The sequence below is a fragment of the Lampris incognitus genome, chromosome 13, assembly GCF_029633865.1.
Source record: "Lampris incognitus isolate fLamInc1 chromosome 13, fLamInc1.hap2, whole genome shotgun sequence".
Taxonomy (NCBI): domain Eukaryota; kingdom Metazoa; phylum Chordata; class Actinopteri; order Lampriformes; family Lampridae; genus Lampris; species Lampris incognitus.
The window spans coordinates 50879371-50905560 of NC_079223.1; the positions used below are offsets into that span (position 1 = coordinate 50879371).

At 48.7% G+C, this 26190-nt stretch overlaps 1 protein-coding gene across 1 annotated transcript in view; it reads left to right on the forward strand.

Annotated features, from left to right (window-relative positions):
• Positions 1-2041: 2041 nt before the first annotated feature.
• LOC130122890 (cGMP-dependent protein kinase 2) overlaps positions 2042-26190 on the forward strand; it is a 77266-nt gene continuing 53117 nt past the window's right edge. Inside the window, exons 1-8 of the mRNA XM_056291943.1 lie at positions 2042-2170; positions 4181-4445; positions 5350-5715; positions 18197-18363; positions 23800-23913; positions 24308-24413; positions 24619-24682; positions 24804-24881. Of these exons, the coding sequence (XP_056147918.1) occupies positions 4255-4445; positions 5350-5715; positions 18197-18363; positions 23800-23913; positions 24308-24413; positions 24619-24682; positions 24804-24881 (1086 nt within the window). The 5' untranslated portion in view covers positions 2042-2170; positions 4181-4254. The remainder of the gene's footprint in view (positions 2171-4180; positions 4446-5349; positions 5716-18196; positions 18364-23799; positions 23914-24307; positions 24414-24618; positions 24683-24803; positions 24882-26190) is intronic.

Below are 26190 nucleotides of genomic sequence, written 5' to 3' on the forward strand. Positions count from 1 at the left end.
GCGCCTGGCTCGTTCCCGTTGCCAAGCGCGCAGCTCCCTGGCCGCGCGCTCAGAGGTCCCGAGCGTGCCAGCGAGATCACGTTGGGAAGGGGGCACGGCTGAGAACCCTGAAGAGGATGATGACTGGGGGAGTGGGGGTGGCGCTGTAGTGGCTGACAATCCAGAGGGTCACGCTCCGGCGCTGGCTGAAAACACAGTCCAGGCTGCAGACCCTGAGCCTCAAGGTCTCCGTCAAACCAGGACCAGGAAAAAACATCAGGCCTCCAGAGAGGTACACCAAAGACTACGTGACTTAAACATGGACTTATAAAAAAAAGAGAGAGAGGCATGAGAATGTAATGTTTATCATCTGAGTTACTGTTCATTGTTTATTCAGCAGCCACTGCAAGATCTCACTGTTTAAGTTTTATATCTCAGAGAATCACGTTCATTTGTTATGTGAAGGGAGATGTTACCAGAGTTGGCCTGTAGGTGGCAGCCCTGTGTTAATCTTACGCATCTGGGATCTACTGGACAAGCGAAGTGGAATGGTTGCACCAACGTGCAAGGCATGTTCTGTACTATGTCGCGGCGTGATAAGTAAAGCTTCATAAACCCACGTGTCTGCATGATCGTTTCAACACAGCAGAAACCGGAAGTCAATGGACTACAGTTATGCATAGAGCCGGTTGGCTGTGTCTGCGGGTGGGAAGCCGGATGTGGGGATGTGTCCTGGTCGCTGCACTAGCGCCTCCTCTGGTCGGTGGGGGCGCCTGTTCGGGGGCGGGGGGAGGGGGAACTGGGGGGGGGGGTAATAGCGTGATCCTCCCACGCACTACGTCCCCCTGGTGAAACTCCTCACTGTCAGGTGAAAAGAAGCGGCTGGTGACTCCACACGTATGGGAGGAGGCATGTGGGGGTCTGCAGCCCTCCCCGGATCGGCAGAGGGGGTGGAGCAGAGACCGGGACGGCTCGGAAGAGTGGGGTAATTGGCCGGATACAATTGGGGAGAAAAATGGAGAAAGAAGAAGAAGAAAGCAAGTTCCCGGGGCATGAAACGAGCTCCCCGTCTCACTAGTGGTTTCTTTCCCCAGGCAGTCTGGCTGCTGAACCGCTGGTGCCCACATATTACATTGTTGTGTTATCGTGTACTTTTCTATAATGAGTATATATTGTAGGAATTCAGTGTACATGGTCCATATAGGGCTGTGTTTTGGGGGGGGGGGTCTTTGTGTCCTTTGTATTAAGGAAGAGAGATCCAGCGCATAAAACAATGATTGTAGTTAAATACACATGAACTTGGACTATCAGACAGCGGGGGGGGGGGGGGGGCAGACATTTCACTGGCAAGAGCCAGTCCAGGGTGTCTCCCCGCCTGCCGCCCAATGACTGCTGGGATACGCTCCAGCATCCCCGCCACCCTGATGGCAGGATAAGCGGCTCGGATGATGGATGGATGGATGGATGGATGGATGGATGGATGGATGGATGGATGGATGGATGGATGGATGGATGGATGGACGGATGGATGGAGAGGCAGAAAGAGCTGAGAGGCAGATGGAGTTGAGATTTGTGAAGGATATTATGTGTTTGCCTGCTGGTGTCAGGACAGGGATGTCCATGTCCATGGTGATGCCAGGTGGTCGGGGACATTGAGGGTGGGGCTGGGGAGTTGATGTATTGTGAGACCAGCGGAGCAGACCGAGTCCAGGATGTGAGCGGGGAGGTTGATATGTTGAGTGAAGCTGAAGCGCTGTGGCAGTTTCAGGAAGTCCTTGGCCGCGTTACAATCCGGGTCTCGTCACTGTGGACGTTAGGAGGTTACGTTTGGGTTCAACAGGGGGAGACTTCACCAGCTGCAGCATTCCAAGCGTTAGTACTATGGTTACTGGCAAGTCTCAAGCCATTTTCTGATGTGTTGTTATTATCTGAGAAGGTGGCACCCTGGCCCTCATACTGAAAAGATGTACTTTTTATATATTTTCTGAACACCAGGGGGCGACAAACACCCGGTGTATATATATTCAAACTGGCGACTCGTCTGGCCAAACAACGTAAGCGTTTGGACGCGCCGGGTGTTCCTGTGCGTAATGGTTGTGTGGAGAGAAGTTTGGGCTGGATTCTAGAGGGTGTGAGGAGGGTATTTCACCTCTTCCGGTCCCTTCGCCTGAACGCCGTCCTCAGCAGCACCGTAAGTAAACAAGCCGTCATGCGCCCGTCGTGCTCTCATCTGACACACGCGCCGACCGATCAGCTGGCGGTGCGGGACAGGCTGCAGAACACCAGACCTGCTTCCCATGCTTGTCGTCATGAAGCGCAGCAGAGCTCTTATGAAGGCGTCAGGGATGTTATGAAGGCGTCAGGGGTGTTATGAAGGCGTCAGGGATGTTATGAAGGCGTCAGGGATGTTATGAAGGCGCCAGGGATGTTATGAAGGCGTCAGGGATGTTATGAAGGCGTCAGGGGTGTTATGAAGGCGTCAGGGGTGTTATGAAGGTGTCAGGGATGTTATGAAGGAGTCCGGGATGTTATGAAGGTGTCAGGGATGTTATGAAGGTGTCCGGGATGTTATGAAGGCGTCCGGGATGCTATGAAGGTGTCAGGGATGTTATGAAGGTGTCCGGGATGTTATGAAGGCGTCAGGGGTGTTATGAAGGCGTCAGGGGTGTTATGAAGGGGACAGGGATGTTATGAAGGAGTCCGGGATGTTATGAAGGTGTCAGGGATGTTATGAAGGTGTCAGGGATGTCATGAAGGTGTCAGGGATGTTATGAAGGTGTCAGGGATGTTATGAAGGCGTCCGGGATGTTATGAAGGCGTCAGGGGTGTTATGAAGGTGTCATGGATGTTATGAAGGCGTCAGGGATGTTATGAAGGCGTCAGGGATGTTATGAAGGCGTCCGGGATGTTATGAAGGCGTCAGGGGTGTTATGAAGGTGTCCGGGATGTTATGAAGGCGTCAGGGATGTTATGAAGGCGCCAGGGATGTTATGAAGGCGCCAGGGATGTTATGAAGGCGTCAGGGATTGTTATGAAGGTGTCCGGGATGTTATGAAGGTGTCAGGGATGTTATGAAGGTGTCCGGGATGTTATGAAGGTGTCAGGGATGTTATGAAGGTGTCCGGGATGTTATGAAGGTGTCAGGGATGTTATGAAGGTGTCAGGGATGTTATGAAGGTGTCCGGGATGCAGCTGCAGGTGGCTGCAGGAAGTCCCACATGTCGTCTGCCTGTCATGCGCAATATCATGTTGCTTGCATCACACGTGTCGGCGGGCTTCAAGGCGCGTGCTGTGTGTGTGTGCTTATGAGTGGTTGTTTCACACAGCAAAGCCTTACGTGGTGTTTGAAACGATCTTTAAGCAGAACAAGAACAGATTAGAACAATGACCTACATACGAGTTTAGAGCTGAGGTTTCTGAACCTGAAGATGAAGTTTTGACACCGAGTCCTACACGCTCCAGGCTGGGACGCATCTTTTGGCACGTGCTACGAGGAAGAGGTGTAGCTTGGATTAAAAGAGGAAGAAGAAGCTCGATACAACATTGCCGGACATATTAATGAGAGATATTACCATTTTAACACGTCTGTGAATGTTAACATGTATGATGGAAGAGCTTCTCGGTGTCCAATACTCATTTATTAATCACTAGCAGGGGCGGATCTACAGGGTGGCAAGGGGTGGCAGCTGCCACCTCTGGGACACAGTCTTGCCACCCCTGTTGCCACCCCATTTATAAATCAGATAATATGTTTTTAAGGTATATTTTATGTACATGCATGGTGAAGGTCAATGAGACCCGCACCAAACTCATCTCAAACAAAAGTCGCCGATTTAGAATCCCCCCTCCCCCCTAACAGGGGCGGATCTACAGGGTGGCAAGGGGTGGCAGCTGCCACCTCTGGGACACAGTCTTGCCACCCCTTTGCCACCCCAGGAAAAAAATCTCTAGATCCACCACTGATCACTACATACAGCTACACGTTATAAAGCGATATAACACGTTCACTGCTTCAGCAGTGCACAAAGGTGTGCACAGGGCCATCTGATTTTACTTTGCTTTGTGTAAGGCTTTTGGTTTGTGGTATACTGACTGGCTCACACAGCCCAAGGCAGCAGCCGTGTGAGCGTATGTGCAGGAGTGGTTCTGTGTAGGTCACTTGTCTGTTTTACTGATGGCAGCAACGTTTTTATCATTTCAGATACCAGAGGACGAGCAAGGAAAGCAGGATTCAAAGGCAGCAGTCGTCCTGAACTTGGACTACGAACCGTTCCTATGGTGGCCGGTCAACACCTGGCCATGGGCAACGGTTTGATTAAAGCCCCGCAGGCTGAAGAGACCAGCTGCCTGGCCTCCACCAGAGACCTGGCCTCCACCAGAGACCTGGACTCCACCAGAGACCTGGCCTCCACCAGAGACCTGGCCTCCACCAGAGACCTCCCCGCCTGGGACGTAGAACCCCTGAGGTGGTATCTCAATAAGCTTTTTATCTCTTATGGGTGTTTCACTCTGCACCACCTCGATACGGCCAATTCAAGGAAATGCAAATGAAATTAAGGCGCTACTTTACAATAAAGAATACGTTATTCAAATTGTATAATTGGTTACTAATTACTTCATTAATGATTGAAAACACATTTATTAATGTGATATAAAGCTCTGATAAGATGTTATAACACATTAATAAAATGAAGTTTTGGGTTGCCAGGTTGAGAGCCTTTTTTCATCAATACAAAGTAAATAGACATTCTCTCAGAAACCACGTGACAGACGAGGCCTGTCACGTGGTTTCAGTGCCTAGCCTTCAAATAACACTTGAGAATGTTGTGCAATGCATACGCAAAGTCAAATGTGCCCGTTTTGACGCAGTAACAATTTCAGTTACAGTTACAGCAGTTAAGTTTAGGGTTAAGATCAGGGAGCGAGTTTAGGATCAAGGTTAGACAGGGGTTACATTTTGGATTAAGGTTAGTTAGGTCGTGGTTAGCTGTTTGGCTAGCTTTGGTGGTGGTTTCCAGCACAATGTCTATGGAGGCTGCCAATGAGGGCTCCAAACCTTAATACCATAGCAAATTAGGGGGGCAGCCGGGACGGGAGCCCGGGTCTCCCGCACCACGGGCGACTACGTTAACCAGTCGACTAAAGGGTCAGACCCATCAGCCAAGGGCTGGTGAGTCTAGTTATCCGTGATAACTACGCTCCATTACCAAATCTTTTTACCGATTTGGAATGCAATAATACATGAGTCAATAGCCATTATTAAATCACTTATGAACCACTTGAACTGCTTTATAAAGTAAACCTTATTGTAAAGTCTCACTGAAATTAATTATTGAACAATTAGTAATTGAATTTACCATGATCCTTGAGGTTGCGGATTGCCCACCTGGAAGAAGAGCTGGCGCGCCGGGACCAGGAGTTTCGTGCCCAGGAGCAACAACTGCAGAATCTCCAGAGGGAGCTGGAGGCCAAGATCTCCCAGATTGAGAAGCTCCAGGATGCCATCGGCTACAACAAACTGGGCCGCTCCTTGCTGGCCTCCAGGCGCCAGAGCCAGCAGCTGCTCAGCGTCATCAACCAGGGCCCAAGCCGCTTCCACAGGGTGGCTGTGGAGGTCCACCGCAGACTCAAGGCTAAGGAAGGTGTCTCGGCCGAGCCCACCTCAGAGAACTTCTACAGGAGACTCGTAGCACCACACATCTCTAAGGAGAGGACCTTTGCTTGCAAAGATTCCTTGTAAGTTAATGGTAGAATCTGTTAAGCTGACACGGGAGTCAACATTTAAAGGGCAACAATCACAATCTCTCTCTCTCTCTCGCTCTCTCTCTCCCCCCCTCTCTCTCTGTCTCTCTGTCTCTTTATCTGTGTGTGTGTGTGTGTGTGTGTGTGTGTACTATATATAAATGGATAACGCAAATCAAGCAGTCTGATTGGTTGTTAGCCATGGCATAATAACCGTATAAAATGGCGATGACATCTAATTCCTTTACACAATTAAATATCACTCTGCTAGTACATTGCATAGCAACCACCCTGCACTATGTGCAAGGCAGCCAGGAGGGCCTATTTCTTTGTAAGAACAATGCTTTATGAATGCTTTCTGAACATGTTAATAAAATTGTCTTTAAATACTTTTATAAAGCAATAGCTCACTCCAGGCCGTGTTCGCGAAGGGCTGAACAAGACCCCTTAGCTGTGATATAATCACAATACCATGGCCTGTCATGACCTTTTGCTAAATATAGGGCCAAATTGTGATGGCTTAGATGACTGGGTCAGTGCATCTCCAAAAACGGCAGGTCTTGTGGGGTGTTCCCGGTATGCAGTGTTCAGTATCTATCAAAAGTGGTCCAAGGAAGGACAACCGGTGAACCGGGGACAGAGTCATGGGTACCCGAGGTTCACAGATGTGCATGGGGAGCGAAGGCTAGCCCGTCTGGTCCGATCCCACAGAGGATTTACTGTAGGTAGCTCAAACTGCTGAAAATTTTAATGCTGGCTATGATAGACAGGTGTCAGAACACACAGTGTATCACAGATTGTGGCATATGTGGCTGCGTAGTTGCAGACCAGTCAGAGTTCCCATGATGACCCCTGTCCACCATCGAAAGGGCCTATAATGGGGACATGAGCGTCAGAACTGGACCACGGAGCAGTAGAAGAAGGTGGCCTGGTCTGATGAATCATCTTTTCTTATGGATAGCCAGTTGTGTGTGCGTCGTTCACCTGGGGAAGATGGCAACAGGATGCACTATGGGAAGAAGCAGGCAGAGGCAGTATGATGTTCTGGGCAATGCTCTGCTGGAAAACCTTGGGTCCTCGCATTCATGTAGATGTTACTTTGACATGTGCAACCTACCTAAACGTTGTTTCAGACCAAGTACACCCCTCCATGGCAAGTGTATTGCCCGATGTCAGTGGACTCTTTCAGTAGGATAATGCACCCTCCCACACTGCAAAATTTGTTCAGGAATTGCTTGAGTTCAGGGTGCCTTGGCCTCCAAATTCCCCAGATCTCAGTCCAACTGAGCATCTGTGGGATGTGCTGGAATAACAAGATCAATCCATGGAGGCCCCACCTCACACCTTGCAGGACTTCAAAGATCTGCTGCTAATGTCTTGGTGCCAGATACCAGAATATATCTTAAGAGGTCTTGTGGAGTCCATGACTCAACAGGTCAGAACTGTTTAGGGAGGGGGATTCAATGTTTTGGCTGCTCGGCATGATATGTAAATAATATCAAGATATGGCTGCCCTGACAAATACATCAGAATATTGAGGCTTCTCCTTGATGGTGTGTCAATCACAGTGCTCAGCAACAGCAGCTCTGAGTCAGAGCCCTTCACTGTGGAAACAGGGGTAAAACAGAGATATATAATCACCCACCCTGTTTGCCATCTTTATTGTTGCCATGCTCCAACCTCATTGGCGAAGAGCTGCAACAGGGAATCCCAATCCTATACAGAACTGATGGCAGGCTCTTCAACTTTAACGGGTTGAAGGCCAAGCGCAAAGTCTGCAACACCACCATCATGGGGCTTCAGTATGCAGATGACAACACCATTGCTGCACACTCTGCAGAAGACCTCCATGACATTCTGAATGTATGTGCCAAGGCATACAGAGCCCTGGGTCTAGCATTAAACATCAAGAAGACCCAGGTCCTATATCAACCTCCACCCAACCAGCCATCTACCCAGCCCACAATAAAATTGGACAACAGAATTCTTGAAAACGTTGATCACGTCTCCTAACTTGGCAGCCTTCTCTCCTCAAAATCTGACTTCAACTCTGAGGTCAACCATCGCTTGAGTTGTGCCAGTGGTGCTTATGCCAGACCTAGGAAAAGAGAAAACCATCTCAATCTTGCCTCTCTTGCTTTGTCCCCAAACCGTCCAACCTGAGCTGTCCCTCTGATATGTTCATACCTAATCCTGTCCATCTTCATCCCTTCCAAGGAAAATCTCAACATCTTCAACTCTGCCACCTCCAGCTCTGCCTCCTGTCTTCCTGTCAGTGCCAAACCATACAACATAGCTGGTCTCACTACCATCTTGTAAACCTTCCCTTTCACTCTTGCTGGTACCCTTCTGCCGCACATCACTCCTTAATGTCAGCCATGTCTTCTTTCTGTCGATGGTACATCCCATGAAGGGGCTTAGTCTTCCACGATACCTCCTCTTCTTTTAGCTCACCACTGTGTCGTCTGCTGCCTGAGGTACTCACTCAGCAGCTCATCCTGGGGGGGGGGGCTCTTTCTGAGGCACTGGTAGATGTTCCCTATTTCAACCTCGGTAGTGGCTCTGACACTCACTAACACTTGGCCTCCATCTTTTCACTTATCGTACAGCTTCAGGCTGCTGGACTTCGGGTGGAAGCCTCTATGCATTGTGAGGAGTGTCCATGCCCTGATATTTGTGGCCTTTACCTCCTCCTTATTATCTATTATATAGTATTGTTATTTCTTTCGTGTTCCCTGTTTTACATCCTGTAGAGCCTGCTCATTGTATGGCTGCTAATGGAAGGTTATTCCTCCAACATATACCATTATTTCCAGGACAACAAGTCACACCGGTGTATAAGTTGCACTTAGCAAAAAACATGTTGTTGCGAGGAAAAAAACATATAAATGTGGCTTCGGTGTATAAGTCACATTTATATGGTAGTACAGTATTTTCAATTGAGTCACAAGATTAAACAGTGCTAACTGGTGGCCTTAGTTGAAATGGAGTGTATTTCCATCCGTTATCCGAACTGCTTGTCCTGCTGTCAGGGTGCTGGAGCCTGTCCCAGCAGTCATTGGGCGGCAGCAGGGAGACACCCTGGACAGGCCATCAGTCCATCACAGGGCCTACACACACACACACACACACACACACACACACACACACACACACACACACACACACACACAAACCCCTAAGGACAATGTAGTACGGCCGATTCACCTGACCTACATGTCTTTGGACTATGGGAGGAAACCGGAGGCCCCGGAGGAAACCCACACAGACACGGGGAGAACATGCAAACTCCACACAGAGGACGACCCGGGACGACCCCCAAGGTTGGACTACCCCGGGGCTCAAACCCAGGACCTTCTTGCTGTGAGGCGACCGTGCTAACCACTGCGCCACCGTGCTGCCTGCACTGTATTTGTCAGACAAAATCATATTGTACAAGTTGCTTTGGAATATAAGTCGCTGGACCAGCCAGACGAGTAAAAAACAAAACAAAACAAAACAACAACAGCAATTTATGGTCCGGGAAATACTGTATAATGTTAAAAATCGTGACCCCCCCCCCACTTTAAGTACCATCAAGCAGGCGGTGTAACCAGAAGCCTTTCCCTTATTCCTAATATCTATAATTAATGCATACGATTAATAAGTATATGTTAATAGTATACCACTTGTTACTGTCTAGCGGTTATTAAGCAGGGTGCAGGCTGCAAGTCATAGGCAATGGCAGTTGAAAAGTCATTAAAATCCAGAAATGGCTTTCACTTTGCAAAGCTGCCATTAAAAGGTTATTTGACGCATTCAAGCGTCTGACCAACATCAGGACGGGTCATCAGCAGGAGGACGAGACAACCCTCACCAGCCCTTTGTACTATTCTTCACTGTTTGCAGATCACAAAGCCTCCATTAGCATTGGAGGAGAACACAGAGACGTACAGTGAAACAAAGGAAGGTGGGATCTAAACACAATTGCTGGGTCATTAGGGCTTCAATTACACAACCCATGCTGCCCGTCCTGCTGACTACTCATGAACCCATTCAGAAGGCTCCTGTGTTGGCTAATGGACTCACGCATCATGTGTGTGATGTGGTAATCAGGGGACCATAAGGAAGGACACACACCTAGAGGAAAATCCACAGGCTGACCTACTAGTAACGGCAAAAAACACTCGGATAGTGCAGTGGACTCATAACATCCCAGTCTTGAGGTGTACAGTGTGAGTCCCCAGATTCCCCTCCAGCAGGGAAATAGTTGTTTTGGATGGAAATACGATGGAAAGTCTTTCATTACCAACAGATCAACAGACACTTTAAAGCAGTGGACAGTCTTGAAAAAGGATTATTAATGTTTCACTATTCACTGAGGTGCTGTTGTTGCTCTCTTCAACACTAATATGTTCTATCGCATTGAGGACAAAAGAACCATGGAATTCCTCTCCAGCCTGACTACCAAACTGACCACCAACCAGACCATCAACCAGACCACCAATCTGACCACCAATCTGACCAACAACCTGACTACCAACCTGACCACCAACATGATTACCAACCTGACCACCAACGTAACCACCAACCAGACCACCAACCTGACCACCAACCTGACTACCAACCTGACTACCAACATGATTACCAACCACACCACCAACAGGACTACCAACCACACCACAAACCTAACCACCAACCTGACTACCAACATGATTACCAACCACACCACCAACAGGACTACCAACCACACCACAAACCTAACCACCAACCTGACCACCAACATGATTACCAACCTGACCACCAACCAGACCACCAACCTGACCACCAACCTGACTACCAACCTGACTACCAACCTGACCACCAACCTGACTACCAACCTGATCACCAACCTGACCACCAACCTGACCACCAACCTGACCACCAACCTGACTACTGACCTAACCACCAACCTGACCACCAACCTGACTACCAACCTGACTTACAACCTGACCACCAACCTGACCACCAACCTAACCACCAACCTGACTACCAACCTGACCACCAACCTGACTACCAACCTGATCACCAACCTGACCACCAACCTGACTTACAACTGACCACCAACCTGACTACTGACCTAACCACCAACCTGACCACCAACCTGACTACCAACCTGACTTACAACCTGACCACCAACCTGACCACCAACCTGACTACCAACCTAACCACCAACCTGACCACCAACCTGACTTACAACCTGACCACCAACCTGACTACTGACCTAACCACCAACCTGACCACCAACCTGACTACCAACCTGACTTACAACCTGACCACCAACCTGACCACCAACCTGACTACCAACCTAACCACCAACCTGACCACCAACCTGACTACCAACCTGACTTACAACCAGACCATCAACCAGACCACCAATCTGACCACCAATCTGACCAACAACCTGACTACCAACCTGACCACCAACATGATTACCAACCTGACCACCAACGTAACCACCAACCAGACCACCAACCTGACCACCAACCTGACTACCAACCTGACTACCAACATGATTACCAACCACACCACCAACAGGACTACCAACCACACCACAAACCTAACCACCAACCTGACTACCAACATGATTACCAACCACACCACCAACAGGACTACCAACCACACCACAAACCTAACCACCAACCTGACCACCAACATGATTACCAACCTGACCACCAACCAGACCACCAACCTGACCACCAACCTGACTACCAACCTGACTACCAACCTGACCACCAACCTGACTACCAACCTGATCACCAACCTGACCACCAACCTGACTTACAACCTGACCACCAACCTGACTACTGACCTAACCACCAACCTGACCACCAACCTGACTACCAACCTGACTTACAACCTGACCACCAACCTGACCACCAACCTAACCACCAACCTGACTACCAACCTGACCACCAACCTGACTACCAACCTGATCACCAACCTGACCACCAACCTGACTTACAACTGACCACCAACCTGACTACTGACCTAACCACCAACCTGACCACCAACCTGACTACCAACCTGACTTACAACCTGACCACCAACCTGACCACCAACCTGACTACCAACCTAACCACCAACCTGACTACCAACCTGACTTACAACCTGACCACCAACCTAACCACCAACCTGACTTACAACCTGACCACCAACCTGACTACTGACCTAACCACCAACCTGACTACCAACCTGACCACCAACCTGACTACCAACCTGACCACCAACCTGACCACCAACCTGACTACCAACCTAACCACCAACCTGACTACTGACCTAACCACCAACCTAACAACCAACCTGACCACCAACCTGACTACCAACCTGACTTACAACCTGACCACCAACCTAACCACCAACCTGACCCCCAACCTGACCACCAACCTGACCACCAACCTGACCCCCAACCTGACCCCCAACCTGACCACCAACCTGACCACCAACCTGACCCCCAACCTGACCACCAACCTGACCACCAACCTGACTACTGACCTAACCACCAACCTAACCACCAACCTGACCCCCAACCTGACCACCAACCTAACCACCAACCTGACTACCAACCTGACCACCAACCTGACTACCAACCTAACCACCAACCTGACTACCACCTGACCACCAACCTGACCACCAACCTGACCACCAACCTGACTACCAACCTGACCACCAACCTGACTACCAACCTGACCACCAACCTGACTACTGACCTAACCACCAACCTAACCACCAACCTAACCACCAACCTGACCCCCAACCTGACCACCAACCTAACCACCAACCGGACCACCAACCTGACCACCAACCTGACCACCAACCTGACTACCAACCTAACCACCAACCTGACTACCACCTGACCACCAACCTGACCACCAACCTGACCACCAACCTGACTACCAACCTGACCACCAACCTGACTACCAACCTGACCACCAACCTGACTACTGACCTAACCACCAACCTAACCACCAACCTGACCACCAACCTGACTACCAACCTGACTTACAACCTGACCACCAACCTGACCACCAACCTGACTACTGACCTAACCACCAACCTAACCACCAACCTAACCACCAACCTGACCACCAACCTGACCACCAACATGACTACCAACCTGACTACCAACCTGACTACCAACCTGACCACCAACCTGACTACTGACCTAACCACCAACCTAACCACCAACCTAACCACCAACCTGACTACCAACCTAACCACCAACCTGACTACCACCTGACCACCAACCTGACCACCAACCTGACCACCAACCTGACTACCAACCTGACCACCAACCTGACTACCAACCTGACCACCAACCTGACTACTGACCTAACCACCAACCTAACCACCAACCTGACCACCAACCTGACTACCAACCTGACTTACAACCTGACCACCAACCTGACTACCAACCTAACCACCAACCTGACTACTGACCTAACCACCAACCTGACTACTGACCTAACCACCAACCTAACCACCAACCTGACCACCAACCTGACTACCAACCTGACTTACAACCTGACCACCAACCTGACTACTGACCTAACCACCAACCTGACCACCAACCTAACCACCAACCTGACTACCAACCTGACTACCAACCTAACCGCCAACCTGACTTACAACCTGACCACCAACCTGACTACCAACCTAACCACCAACCTAACCACCAACCTGACCACCAACCTAACCACCAACCTGACTACCAACCTAACCACCAACATAACCACCAACCTGACCACCAACCTGACTTACAACCTGACTACCAACCTAACCACCACCCTGACTACCAACCTGACTACCAACCTAACCACCAACCTGACTACCAACCTGACTACCAACCTGACTACCAACCTAACCACCAACCTAACCACCAACCTAACCACCAACCTAACCACCAACCTGACTACCAACCTAACCACCAACCTGACCACCAACCTGACCACCAACCTGACTACTGACCTAACCACCAACCTAACCACCAACCTAACCACCAACCTGACCACCAACCTGACCACCAACCTGACTACCAACCTGACTACCAACCTGACTACCAACCTGACCACCAACCTGACTACTGACCTAACCACCAACCTAACCACCAACCTAACCACCAACCTGACTACCAACCTAACCACCAACCTGACTACCACCTGACCACCAACCTGACCACCAACCTGACCACCAACCTGACTACCAACCTGACCACCAACCTGACTACCAACCTGACCACCAACCTGACTACTGACCTAACCACCAACCTAACCACCAACCTGACCACCAACCTGACTACCAACCTGACTTACAACCTGACCACCAACCTGACTACCAACCTAACCACCAACCTGACTACTGACCTAACCACCAACCTGACTACTGACCTAACCACCAACCTAACCACCAACCTGACCACCAACCTGACTACCAACCTGACTTACAACCTGACCACCAACCTGACTACTGACCTAACCACCAACCTAACCACCAACCTAACCACCAACCTGACTACCAACCTGACTACCAACCTAACCGCCAACCTGACTTACAACCTGACCACCAACCTGACTACCAACCTAACCACCAACCTAACCACCAACCTGACCACCAACCTAACCACCAACCTGACTACCAACCTAACCACCAACATAACCACCAACCTGACCACCAACCTGACTTACAACCTGACTACCAACCTAACCACCAACCTAACCACCAACCTGACTACCAACCTGACTACCAACCTGACTACCAACCTAACCACCAACCTAACCACCAACCTAACCACCAACCTAACCACCAACCTGACTACCAACCTAACCACCAACCTGACCACCAACCTGACCCCCAACCTGACCCCCAACCTGACCACCAACCTGACCACCAACCTGACCCCCAACCTGACCACCAACCTGACCACCAACCTGACTACTGACCTAACCACCAACCTAACCACCAACCTGACCCCCAACCTGACCACCAACCTAACCACCAACCTGACTACCAACCTGACCACCAACCTGACTACCAACCTAACCACCAACCTGACTACCACCTGACCACCAACCTGACCACCAACCTGACCACCAACCTGACTACCAACCTGACCACCAACCTGACTACCAACCTGACCACCAACCTGACTACTGACCTAACCACCAACCTAACCACCAACCTAACCACCAACCTGACCCCCAACCTGACCACCAACCTAACCACCAACCAGACCACCAACCTGACCACCAACCTGACCACCAACCTGACTACCAACCTAACCACCAACCTGACTACCACCTGACCACCAACCTGACCACCAACCTGACCACCAACCTGACTACCAACCTGACCACCAACCTGACTACCAACCTGACCACCAACCTGACTACTGACCTAACCACCAACCTAACCACCAACCTGACCACCAACCTGACTACCAACCTGACTTACAACCTGACCACCAACCTGACCACCAACCTGACTACTGACCTAACCACCAACCTAACCACCAACCTAACCACCAACCTGACCACCAACCTGACCACCAACCTGACTACCAACCTGACTACCAACCTGACTACCAACCTGACCACCAACCTGACTACTGACCTAACCACCAACCTAACCACCAACCTAACCACCAACCTGACTACCAACCTAACCACCAACCTGACTACCACCTGACCACCAACCTGACCACCAACCTGACCACCAACCTGACTACCAACCTGACCACCAACCTGACTACCAACCTGACCACCAACCTGACTACTGACCTAACCACCAACCTAACCACCAACCTGACCACCAACCTGACTACTGACCTAACCACCAACCTGACCACCAACCTGACTACCAACCTGACTACCAACCTGACTTACAACCTGACCACCAACCTGACTACCAACCTAACCACCAACCTGACTACCAACCTAACCACCAACCTGACTACTGACCTAACCACCAACCTGACTACTGACCTAACCACCAACCTAACCACCAACCTGACCACCAACCTGACTACCAACCTGACTTACAACCTGACCACCAACCTGACTACTGACCTAACCACCAACCTAACCACCAACCTAACCACCAACCTGACTACCAACCTGACTACCAACCTAACCGCCAACCTGACTTACAACCTGACCACCAACCTGACTACCAACCTAACCACCAACCTAACCACCAACCTGACCACCAACCTAACCACCAACCTGACTACCAACCTAACCACCAACATAACCACCAACCTGACCACCAACCTGACTTACAACCTGACTACCAACCTAACCACCAACCTGACTACCAACCTGACTACCAACCTAACCACCAACCTGACTACCAACCTGACTACCAACCTGACTACCAACCTAACCACCAACCTAACCACCAACCTAACCACCAACCTAACCACCAACCTAACCACCAACCTAACCACCAACCTAACCACCAACCTGACTACCAACCTAACCACCAACCTGACTACCAACCTGACTACCAACCTAACCACCAACCTGACCACCAACCTGACTACCAACCTAACCACCAACCTGACCACCAACCTAACCACCAACCTGACTAGCGACCTAATCACCAACCTGACTACTGACCTAACCACCAACGTAACCACCAACCTGACCACCAACCTGACCACCAACCTGACCACCAACCTAACCACCAACCTGACCACCAACCTGACTACTGACCTAACCACCAACCTGACTACCAACCTGACCACCAACCTGACTACCAACCTGACCACCAACCTGACTACCGACCTGACCACCAACCTGGAAGACAAAAACTCATATCCCAAACCTCCCAAAAACGACACCATCAGAATACAAAGCCAGAAAGAAAAAGAAAAAACACAAACAGTCAACAACACAGTCCATAAAGTAAATCTGCAACACAATTCAAAAGAAATCACTGTGCAGGAGAATGATGAAGATGAGGGAAAATAACAAAATATACATCTATCTACATTTAGAGATGAGATGAAGAGAGAGAGAGAGAGAGAGAGAGAGAGAGAGAGAGAGAGAGAGAGAGAGAGAGAGAGAGAGAGATGAAGAGAGAGAGAGAGAGAGAGAGAGAGTGTGTGTGTGAGAGAGAGAGAATGGAGTGTATACACACCCTGGGTACTTGGCAATAAAGGTTAGTAAAACACAAGTTAGCAGGGGCAGGGTAAGAAATAAAGGTTTTGACTGTGTGACAAGTCAAAACTGGAGCACGGCACTTTGTGTTGTCTTAAAAATATGAATCTGTAGATGAGAAAATGTATTACTACTACTACTACTACTACTAGTATTACTACCACCACCACCACCACTACTACTACAACTACTACTACTACAACTACTTTCGGCTGCTCCCGTTAGGGGGCGCCACAGTGGATCATCCGTCTCCATCTCTTCCTTTCCTCTGCATCTTCCTGTGTCACACCAGCCACCTGCATGTCCTCCCTCACCACATCCATAAACCTCCTCTTTGGCCTTCCTCTTCTCCTCTTCCCTGGCAGCTCCATATTCAGCCTCCTTCTCCCAATATACCCAGCATCTCTCCTCCACACATGTCCAAACCATCTCAATCTTGTCTCTCTTGCTTTGTCTCCAAACCGTCCAACCTGAGCTGTCCCTCTAATATACTCGTTCCTAATCCTGTCCTTCTTCATCACTCCCAGTGAACATCTTATCATCTTCATCTCTGCCACCTCCAGCTCCACCTCCTCCTGTCTTTTCATCAGTGCCACTGTCTCCAAACCGTCCAACCTGAGCTGTCCCTCTAATATACTCGTTCCTAATCCTGTCCTTCTTCATCACTCCCAATGAAAATCTTATCATCTTCATCTCTGCCACCTCCTCCACCTCCTGTCTTTTCATCAGTGCCACTGTCTCCAAACCGTCCATCCTGAGCTGTCCCTCTAATATACTCGTTCCTAATCCTGTCCTTCTTCATCACTCCCAGTGAAAATCTTATCATCTTCATCTCTGCCACCTCCAGCTCCACCTCCTGTCTTTTCATCAGTACCACTGTCTCCAAACCATACAACATAGCTGGTCTCACTACCATCTTGTAAAACTTCCCTTTAACTCTTGCTGGTACCCTTCTGTCACACATCACTCCTGACACTCTTCTCCACCCACTCCACCCTGCCTGCACTCTCTTCTTCACCTCTCTTCTGCTCTCCCCGTTACTTTGGACAGTTGACCCCAAGTATCTAAACTCATCCACCTTCGTGTCCTCCACTCCTTGCATCCTCACTGTAGATGAGAAAATACCGATTTATAACTTGCAAAAAAGTCCCATCACCTCTCTGCTTAGTGTTCAGTCTGAACACTGATGACACGCTGACCAGCTGCTCCAACAGGTCGCTGACCTTCATCATTAGAAAGTCACCTTCTGACACTAGTTTTCTGTCGACCACATGACTTTGTTCTTCCTCTGCTCCCAGCACCAAGAAACTCATCAGTGATGCCTTCATGAACAATGACTTTCTGAAGAAGCTGGAGCCACAGCACATGAGGGAAATGGTGGACTGCATGTACGAGAGAGTCTACAGCGAGGGACAACTTGTCATCCAGGAGGGAGAGTCTGGGAACTACCTGTATGTTGTGGCAGGTTGGTTCAACACGATGTGTCCCTGATCAGATTATCTGTGGTCTCATGTTGACAGGGCAGAGGTAAACAGACTGTCTACTGCTTTGTGTCTGTACAACACACCCAGCTGAGTGTTTCTGTAAAAAGCTTTTAAGATTTTCACTGTATTCTCAGGTGTTTTCCTAATACTCAGTTTTCGTGTTTTTTGCTGTCACGAGTTCCCCATTTTCCCTGAAGGCAGTTTTGTCTCATCGTTCAGGGTTCATACGGTCATGAAAAACCTGGAAAACTCAGTAAATACGAAAACACAATGTCCTGTACAAATACAAGGTCCTGGAAAAGCGATGGAAATTTCTAATTTTTCAAAAGTTTTGCAAAGGTCCCGTGAACCTGACTAAAGCAACCTCAGCTCTGCTAAACTTTCATTGCCAGTTAAAAAGAGGGAACAGTGGGTGAAACCATCTTGGCAGGGTCTTACAATCTCTCTTGTGTGTGCATGAAACAGCTCGTCTCAGAATGCATAACATGTGCCTCTGCTGGCCAGCACATGGTAGCCTTCCCATCAGCTAGCCAGCCATCTTCTCGGCAGTAGCCGACCATCCCCAGCAGCACACAGCTCATCATGAATATGGGTTCTCAGGCAGCGAAACATCTTTTTACCATGTGTATTTTAGGAAACATTACACTAAAGTTTGATTTAAAGGCCAAAATCTGAGATTTTTTTGCCACATAAACTGAGGTATATTTACATATATAACTGAAGAGTTTGAATTTGATGACATACCTGTGGAGGCATGGAGGTGTTTAGGAGAGATGGCAGTGGGGGTTTTAACTAGATTGTTTAACACAATCCTGGAAAGTGAGAGGATGCTGAGGAGTGGAGAAGAAGCATACTGGTACCGATCTTCAAGAACAAGGGTGATGTGCAGAACTGTAACAACTACAGAGGTATAAAGTGGATCAGCCACACCATGAAGATATGGGAAAGAGTAATAGAAGCTAGGTTAAGAGGAGGAGAGGTGATGATCAGCAGCAGCAGTATGGTTTCATGCCATGAAAGAGCACCACAGATGTGGTGTTTGCTTTGAGAATGTTGATGGAGAAGTATAGAGGAGGCCAGGAGGAGTTGCATTGTGTCTTTGTAGATTTAGAGAAAGCATACGACAGGGTGCCGAGAGAGGAGGTGTGGTATTGTATGAGGAAGTCAGGAGTTGCAGAGAAGTATGTAGGAGTGGTGCAGGATATGTATGAGGGAGGTGTAACAATGGTGAGGTGTGTGGTTGGAATGACAGATGGGTTCAAGGTGGAGGTGGGATTACATCAAGGATCGGCTCTGAGCCCTTTCTTGTTTGCAGTGGTGATGGACAGGTTGACGGACAAGATCAGGCAGGAGTCTCCATGGACGATGATGTTTGCGGATGACATTGTGATTTGTAGCGAGAGTAGGGTGCAGGTGGAGGAGAGCCTGGAGAGGTGGAGGTATGCACTGGAGAGAAGAGGAATGAAAGTCAGTAGGAGCAAGACGGAATAGCTATGTGTGAATGAGAGGGAGGACAGTGTAATGGTCAGGATGCAAGGAGTGGAGGTGATGAAGGTGGATGAGTTTAAATACTTGGGGTCAACTGTCCAAAGTAACGGGGAGTGCAGAAGAGAGGTGAAGAAGAGAGTGCAGGCAGGTTGGAGTGGGTGGAGAAGAGTGTCAGGAGTGATGTGTGACGGAAGGGTACCAGCAAGAGTTAAAGGGAAGGTTTACAAGATGGTAGTGAGACCAGCTATGTTGTATGGTTTGGAGACAGTGGCACTGATGAAAAGACAGGAGGAGGAGCTGGAGGTGGCAGAGATGAAGATGATAAGATTTTCATTGGGAGTGATGAAGAAGGACAGGATTAGGAACCAGTATATTAGAGGGACAGCTCAGGTTGGACGGTTTGGAGACAAAGCAAGAGAGACAAGATTGAGATGGTTTGGACATGTGTGGAGGAGAGATGCTGGGTGTATTGGGAGAAGGATGCTGAATATGGAGCTGCCAGGGAAGAGGAGAAGAGGAAGGCCAAAGAGGAGGCTTATGGATGTGGTGATGGAGGACATGCAGGTGGCTGGTGTGACAGAGGAAGATGCAGAAGACAGGAAGAAATGGGTTGGCTGTGGCATCTGAAAGAAGAAGAAGAAGAAGAAGAAGAAGAAGAAGAAGAAGAAGAAGAAGAAGAAGAAGAAGAAGAAGAACAACAACAACAACAACAACAACAAGGACAAGAACAAGACGAAGAAACACTGAAGTGTTTGAATTATGGATTGAAAATAAGCATTTTGTGTCTTTCTCAGCCAATCTACTACCACTATTTTCAGCTGCTCCCGTTAGGGGGCGCCACAGTGGATCATCTGTTTCCATCTCTTCCTGTCCTCTGCATCTTCCTCTGTCACACCAGCCACCTGCATGTCCTCCCTCACCACATCCATAAACCTCCTCTTTGGCCTTCCTCTTCTCCTCTTCCCTGGCAGCTCCATATTCAGCATCCTTCTCCCAGTATACCCAGCATCTCTCCTCCACACATGTCCAAACCATCTCAATCTTGTCTCTCTTGCTTTGTCTCCAAACCGTCCAACCTGAGCTGTCCCTCTAATATACTCGTTCCTAATCCTGTCCTTCTTCATCACTCCCAATGAAAATCTTATCATCTTCATCTCTGCCACCTCCAGCTCCACCTCCTGTCTTTTCATCAGTGCCACTGTCTACAAACCATATAACATAGCTGGTCTCACCACCATCTTGTAAACCTTCCCTTTAACTCTTGCTGATACCCTTCTGTCACACATCACCCCTGACACTCTTCTCCACCCACTCCACCCTGCCTGCACTCTCTTCTTCACCTCTGCTCCACACTCACCATTATTTTGAACAGTCGACCCCAAGTATTTAAACTCATACGCCTTCATCACCTCCACTCCTTGCATCCTCACCATTCTGCTGTCCTCCCTCTCATTCACGCATAGGTATTCCGTCTTGCTCCTACTGACTTTCATTCCTCTTCTCTCCAGTGCATACCTCCACCTCTCCAGGCTCTCCTCAACCTGCACCCTACTCTCACTACAGATCACAATGTCATCCGCAAACATCACAGTCCATGGAGACTCCTGCCTGATCTTGTCCGTCAACCTGTCCATCACCATCGCAAACAAGAAAAGACTCAGACCCGATCCTTGATGTAATCCCACATCATCTCTCTGACTATCCCACTTCTTCTTCACCAACCTCTTCCTCTGTATACTTTGCTGTCCTTCCTCATTCCACCACCAAGTCTCCTTGTCTTCCTTCCTCTGTCCTGATGACACACCAAGTACCTTCCTAGCTGTCTCCCTCACTATTTCTGCAGTGGTTGTCCAGCCATCTGGCAACTCTTCACTACCACCCAGTGCCTGTCTTACCTCCTGCCTGAACTCCACACAACAGTCTTCCTTCTTCAACTTCCACCATTTAATCCTGGGCTCTGTCTTCACTCGCTTCCTCTTCTTGGTCTCCAAAGTCATCCTACAGACCACCATCCGATGCTGCCTAGCTACATTCTCCCCTGTCACCACCTTGCAGTCTCCAATCCCTTTCAGATGGCGCCTTCTACATAGGATATAGTCCAGCTGTGTGCACCTTCCTCCACTCTTGTATGTCACCCTGTGTTCCTCCCTCTTCTTGAAATATGTATTCACCACATCCATTTTAATACTTTACACAAAATCCACCACCATCTGTCCTTCCACATTTCTCTCCCTGACACCATAATAATAATAATAATGATAATAATAAATTAATCTTATATAGCGCTTTTCTAACACTCAAAGTCGCTTTGGAATAAACGGGGTGAAACAAGACAACAGATAAACATAACAGAGTCATACAGGGGTGGATGGGAAGGGGGGCTACGAGAGGGAGGAGTGGCAGCCACACACGACGCCAGCAGTACTCTCCCACTTAGACACATACAAAAGGGGAAGAAAAACAAACATCATAAAGCACATAGTAAACCACAGGTGAAGGCAGGTCTGAAGAGGTGAGTCCTGATTAATGACCTGACTGTGGGCAGACCGCAGCAGTGTCTGATGTGCTTGGGGAGGGAGTTTCAAGAGGAGAGGGCAGCAGGCCGAGTGCTCAGTCCTTAGTCTGCCTCAGATTAGGGGTGGATAAGAGGGCGGGGGGGGGCACAAGAAGGCAATGGAGAAGAGGTGTGTCTTGAGACAGGATTGGAAGAGTGGGGGGGATTCTGAGTCTCTAATGATTTGGGGGAGTGCGTTGCAGAGCCTGGAAGCTTCTCTGGAGAAGGCTCGGTCACCAAAGCCGTGGAGGTTGGACCTGGGGGTAGAGAGAAGGGAGGCTGAGGTGGATCTGAGGGACCGAGAGGGTTGGTGGGGGGACAGGAGGTCGGTGATGTATGGGGGAGCCAGTTGGTGAAGGGCTTTATAAGTAAGAACCAGGATTTTGTAATTGATCCAGTGGGAGATGGGTAGCCAGTGGATGTCTTTTAGGACTGGGGTGATGTGGTGCCAGGATTTGGGCGGATGCGTTCTGGACCAATTGGAGTCTCTTGATAGAGCTAGCACTGATGCCACAGAGGAGTGAGTTGCAGTAATCAAGGCGGGGGGAGATGAAGGCATGGATCAGTATCTCAGCAGCAGGGCGTGTGAGAGAGGATCTTATTTTCGCAAAGTTGCGAAGGTGGTAGAAGGAGGATTTGACCATTTGGCGGATATGTGGCTCAAGGGAGAGGGTGGGATCAATACCTACCCATCACCTCCTCACCTCACCACCTTCCCCCTCTCTTTCCCCTTCGCCCAACAGTAGCACAGTTTCTATCGGCACCCTGCTGGTCAATAGTACCGGTGGTGGTTGTTGGTAACCCGGGCCTCGACCGGCCCGGTGTGGAAAACTGATTTATGATCCGCATATTTGATTTGGCAAAGATTTTATGCCACATGCCCTTTCTGACGCAACCCTCCCCATTTACCCGGGCTTGGGACCGGCACTAAGAATGCACTGGCTTGTGCGTCCTCAGTGGCTGGGTTGTCTTTCTCAGCCAATCATAGCTGAAAATATGGGTCTGTTTTAATATGGGTCTGTTTCATGCTAATATTTACAACCACTACCGACATGAACAAACATTTTACAGCATCAGAGAACAGGAGAAATCCAGATTTAGTTGTTGTTTCGTGTTACTCCTTGTATTAAGACACCTCTCAATCTATTTGGGAGCGACAGCAGCTTCCAATCCCATCTTGTACTTTGGTAGAGGGGCAAATCTTTTGTTTTACATTTGAATTAAGGATTTCTCGTGAATGTGTGTTAACAAAGGGAATAAAACATTCATTTTTATTTAAGAGTCCCTATTCAAAGGCAGGTGAATATTCATTGAGTTTAGATGCTTGACTAGACTTAGATTAAACTTGAATATCTGTGTTGCATTGCTTCTGCAGAGGGCTTGTTAGAGGTCATGCAGAACGGTAAACTGCTGGGGGAGATGAATCCAGGGACGGCATTTGGAGAACTGGCCATACTTTACAACTGTAAAAGAACAGCAACTGTTAAAGGTGAGCTGCAGTGACAATAGGAGTGGATAACAGACAAATCAAATCACCATATTTCCAGGCTTTCTAGGTTTAATCATTATATGTATACAGATTCATCTGTGATATAGTGCTATAGAAATAAATGTGACTTGACCTGACTATACAGCCATTCTCTCTTAACCTCTTTAGTGTCCACTCTTATGAGCTCCTGTATGTTAAATGAGAGGGAGAGAGTCCACAGAGAAAACTATTAAACACTGTACTTGTGTTCATTTACACGACACATTTTTATGTGACCGTTTAAAGAACTACTTTGTCATTTCATGGAATGGACCATGTGGTGCATTAATGCACAGAAATGATGGTGTTTGCTTCTGGCTATAACGGTACATTTCTTTGTCTCACACTTGTCCAGCTGTGTCCCAGTCTCATATCTGGTCACTGGACCGTCAGACCTTCCAAGCAATCATGATGAGAACAACCCAGGCCAGACAAGACGAGTACTTCCGCTTTTTACGCAGGTACACAAGGGTCTTTTTAGGCTTTTGAAGGGCCCTGTTAGTTTTGCCTAAAATGATTGAAGCTAAGCCAGACCTGAACATATGGGAACTTTTCACAGTTAAAACCAAACATAACTGGTCAGAAATACAGCTGAATTACAACACTCAGGACTGAACTGCATTTTTACTTATGGATCATTTAAATCTTTGTTGACTTCTGTTTAAGTGTATCTCTACTCAGAGACTTACCTGAAGAGAAACTGGCAAAAATTGTTGATTGTCTTGAAGTGGTGAGTCTTGTCGTATTAACAAATATAATTCTATTACATATTTCTATGCAGTTCCTTTTTAACCATCCAATCTTTTCAAATTTGTCTTGATTTGATGAGACTGACCTTTTTGTCTTTTCAGGATTATTTCGATAAAGGAGAGTACATCATCCGAGAGGGGGAGGAGGGGAACACTTTCTTCATCATAGCAAAAGGAGAGGTGCGGGATCTGCATCATTTGCTCACTAATAAATTCCATCATTTACAATTACCATAAAGGTTTGTTCCCTGAGTGACTCACAGTCGGTCACACATATGCGAAATTAACATTGGCGAGTATTTGCTGTCCGTTCACTGCCGTTCTAAAGACCATTTCACCCGCACTTAACCCTGTAGTCACACACATCATCAACTCCTGCCTTACAGTGGCTGTGTTCCCCACTGCAGCAAGCTCGGGTCAACCCGCTGCTTAAAAAACCTACACTCAACCCAGCCCAGGTTGAAAACTACCGACCGGTTTCACTCCTACCCTTTCTATCAAAAATACTTGAGCACATGGTCTTTAACCAAGTCTCTGAATTCCTTTCTGAGAAGAATCTGTATGATCCGAATCAGTCTGGCTTTAAGTGGGGTCACTTTACCAAGACTGCACTCCTGTCAGTAATGGGATCACTGCATTTGGCTAGAGCTGCTGGTCAGTCCTCAGCTTTAGTGCTGCTAGATCTGTCTGATGCCTTTGACACGGTTAACCACCAAATCCTCCTCTCCACTCAATGAGCTTGGTATCTCAGGATCTGGTTCATGTCCTACCTCCCAGGGAGATCTTTTAGAGTATCTTGGAGGGGAGAAGTGTCCAAACCGCATGGCTTATCCACAGAGGTATCTCAAGGGTCAGTGTTCGGTCCCCTTCTCTTCTCAATATACACCGCCTCACTTGGTGCAATCATCCACTCCCATGGTTTCTCACACCATTGCTATGGTGACGATACCCAGCTCTTCCTACCATTCTCGCCAGATGACCTCACAGTCTTGGCCTTGCAATCTCTGCATGGATGAAAGAACGCCACCTTCAGATTAACCTATCTAAGACTGAGCTCCTTGTCATCCCAGCCAGTCCATCCACACAACAACAGATCAATATCCAGCTCGGATCAACCCAACTCGTGCCCACAAAGTCTGCCCAAACCTGAGTGTCATGACTGATGATCAACTAACCTTTAAGGTTCATGTGGCCTCAGTTGCTTGGCCGTGCTGATTTGCCCTGTACAACATAAGGGAAATTAGACCCTACCTGCCTGAGCACGCAGCACAACACCTGGTACAGGCTCTTGTAATATCACGGGTTGACCACTGCAAGTCCTTACTGGCAGGTCTCCCTGCATGCACTTTCAAACCCCTGCAAATGATCCAGAATGTGGCAGCATGTCTGGTTCTCAACCAACCTAAAACAGCACGTGTCACCCCGCTGTTCATATCCCTCCACTGGCTCCCAGTTGCTGCCCGCATCAAATTCAAAACCTTAATGCTCG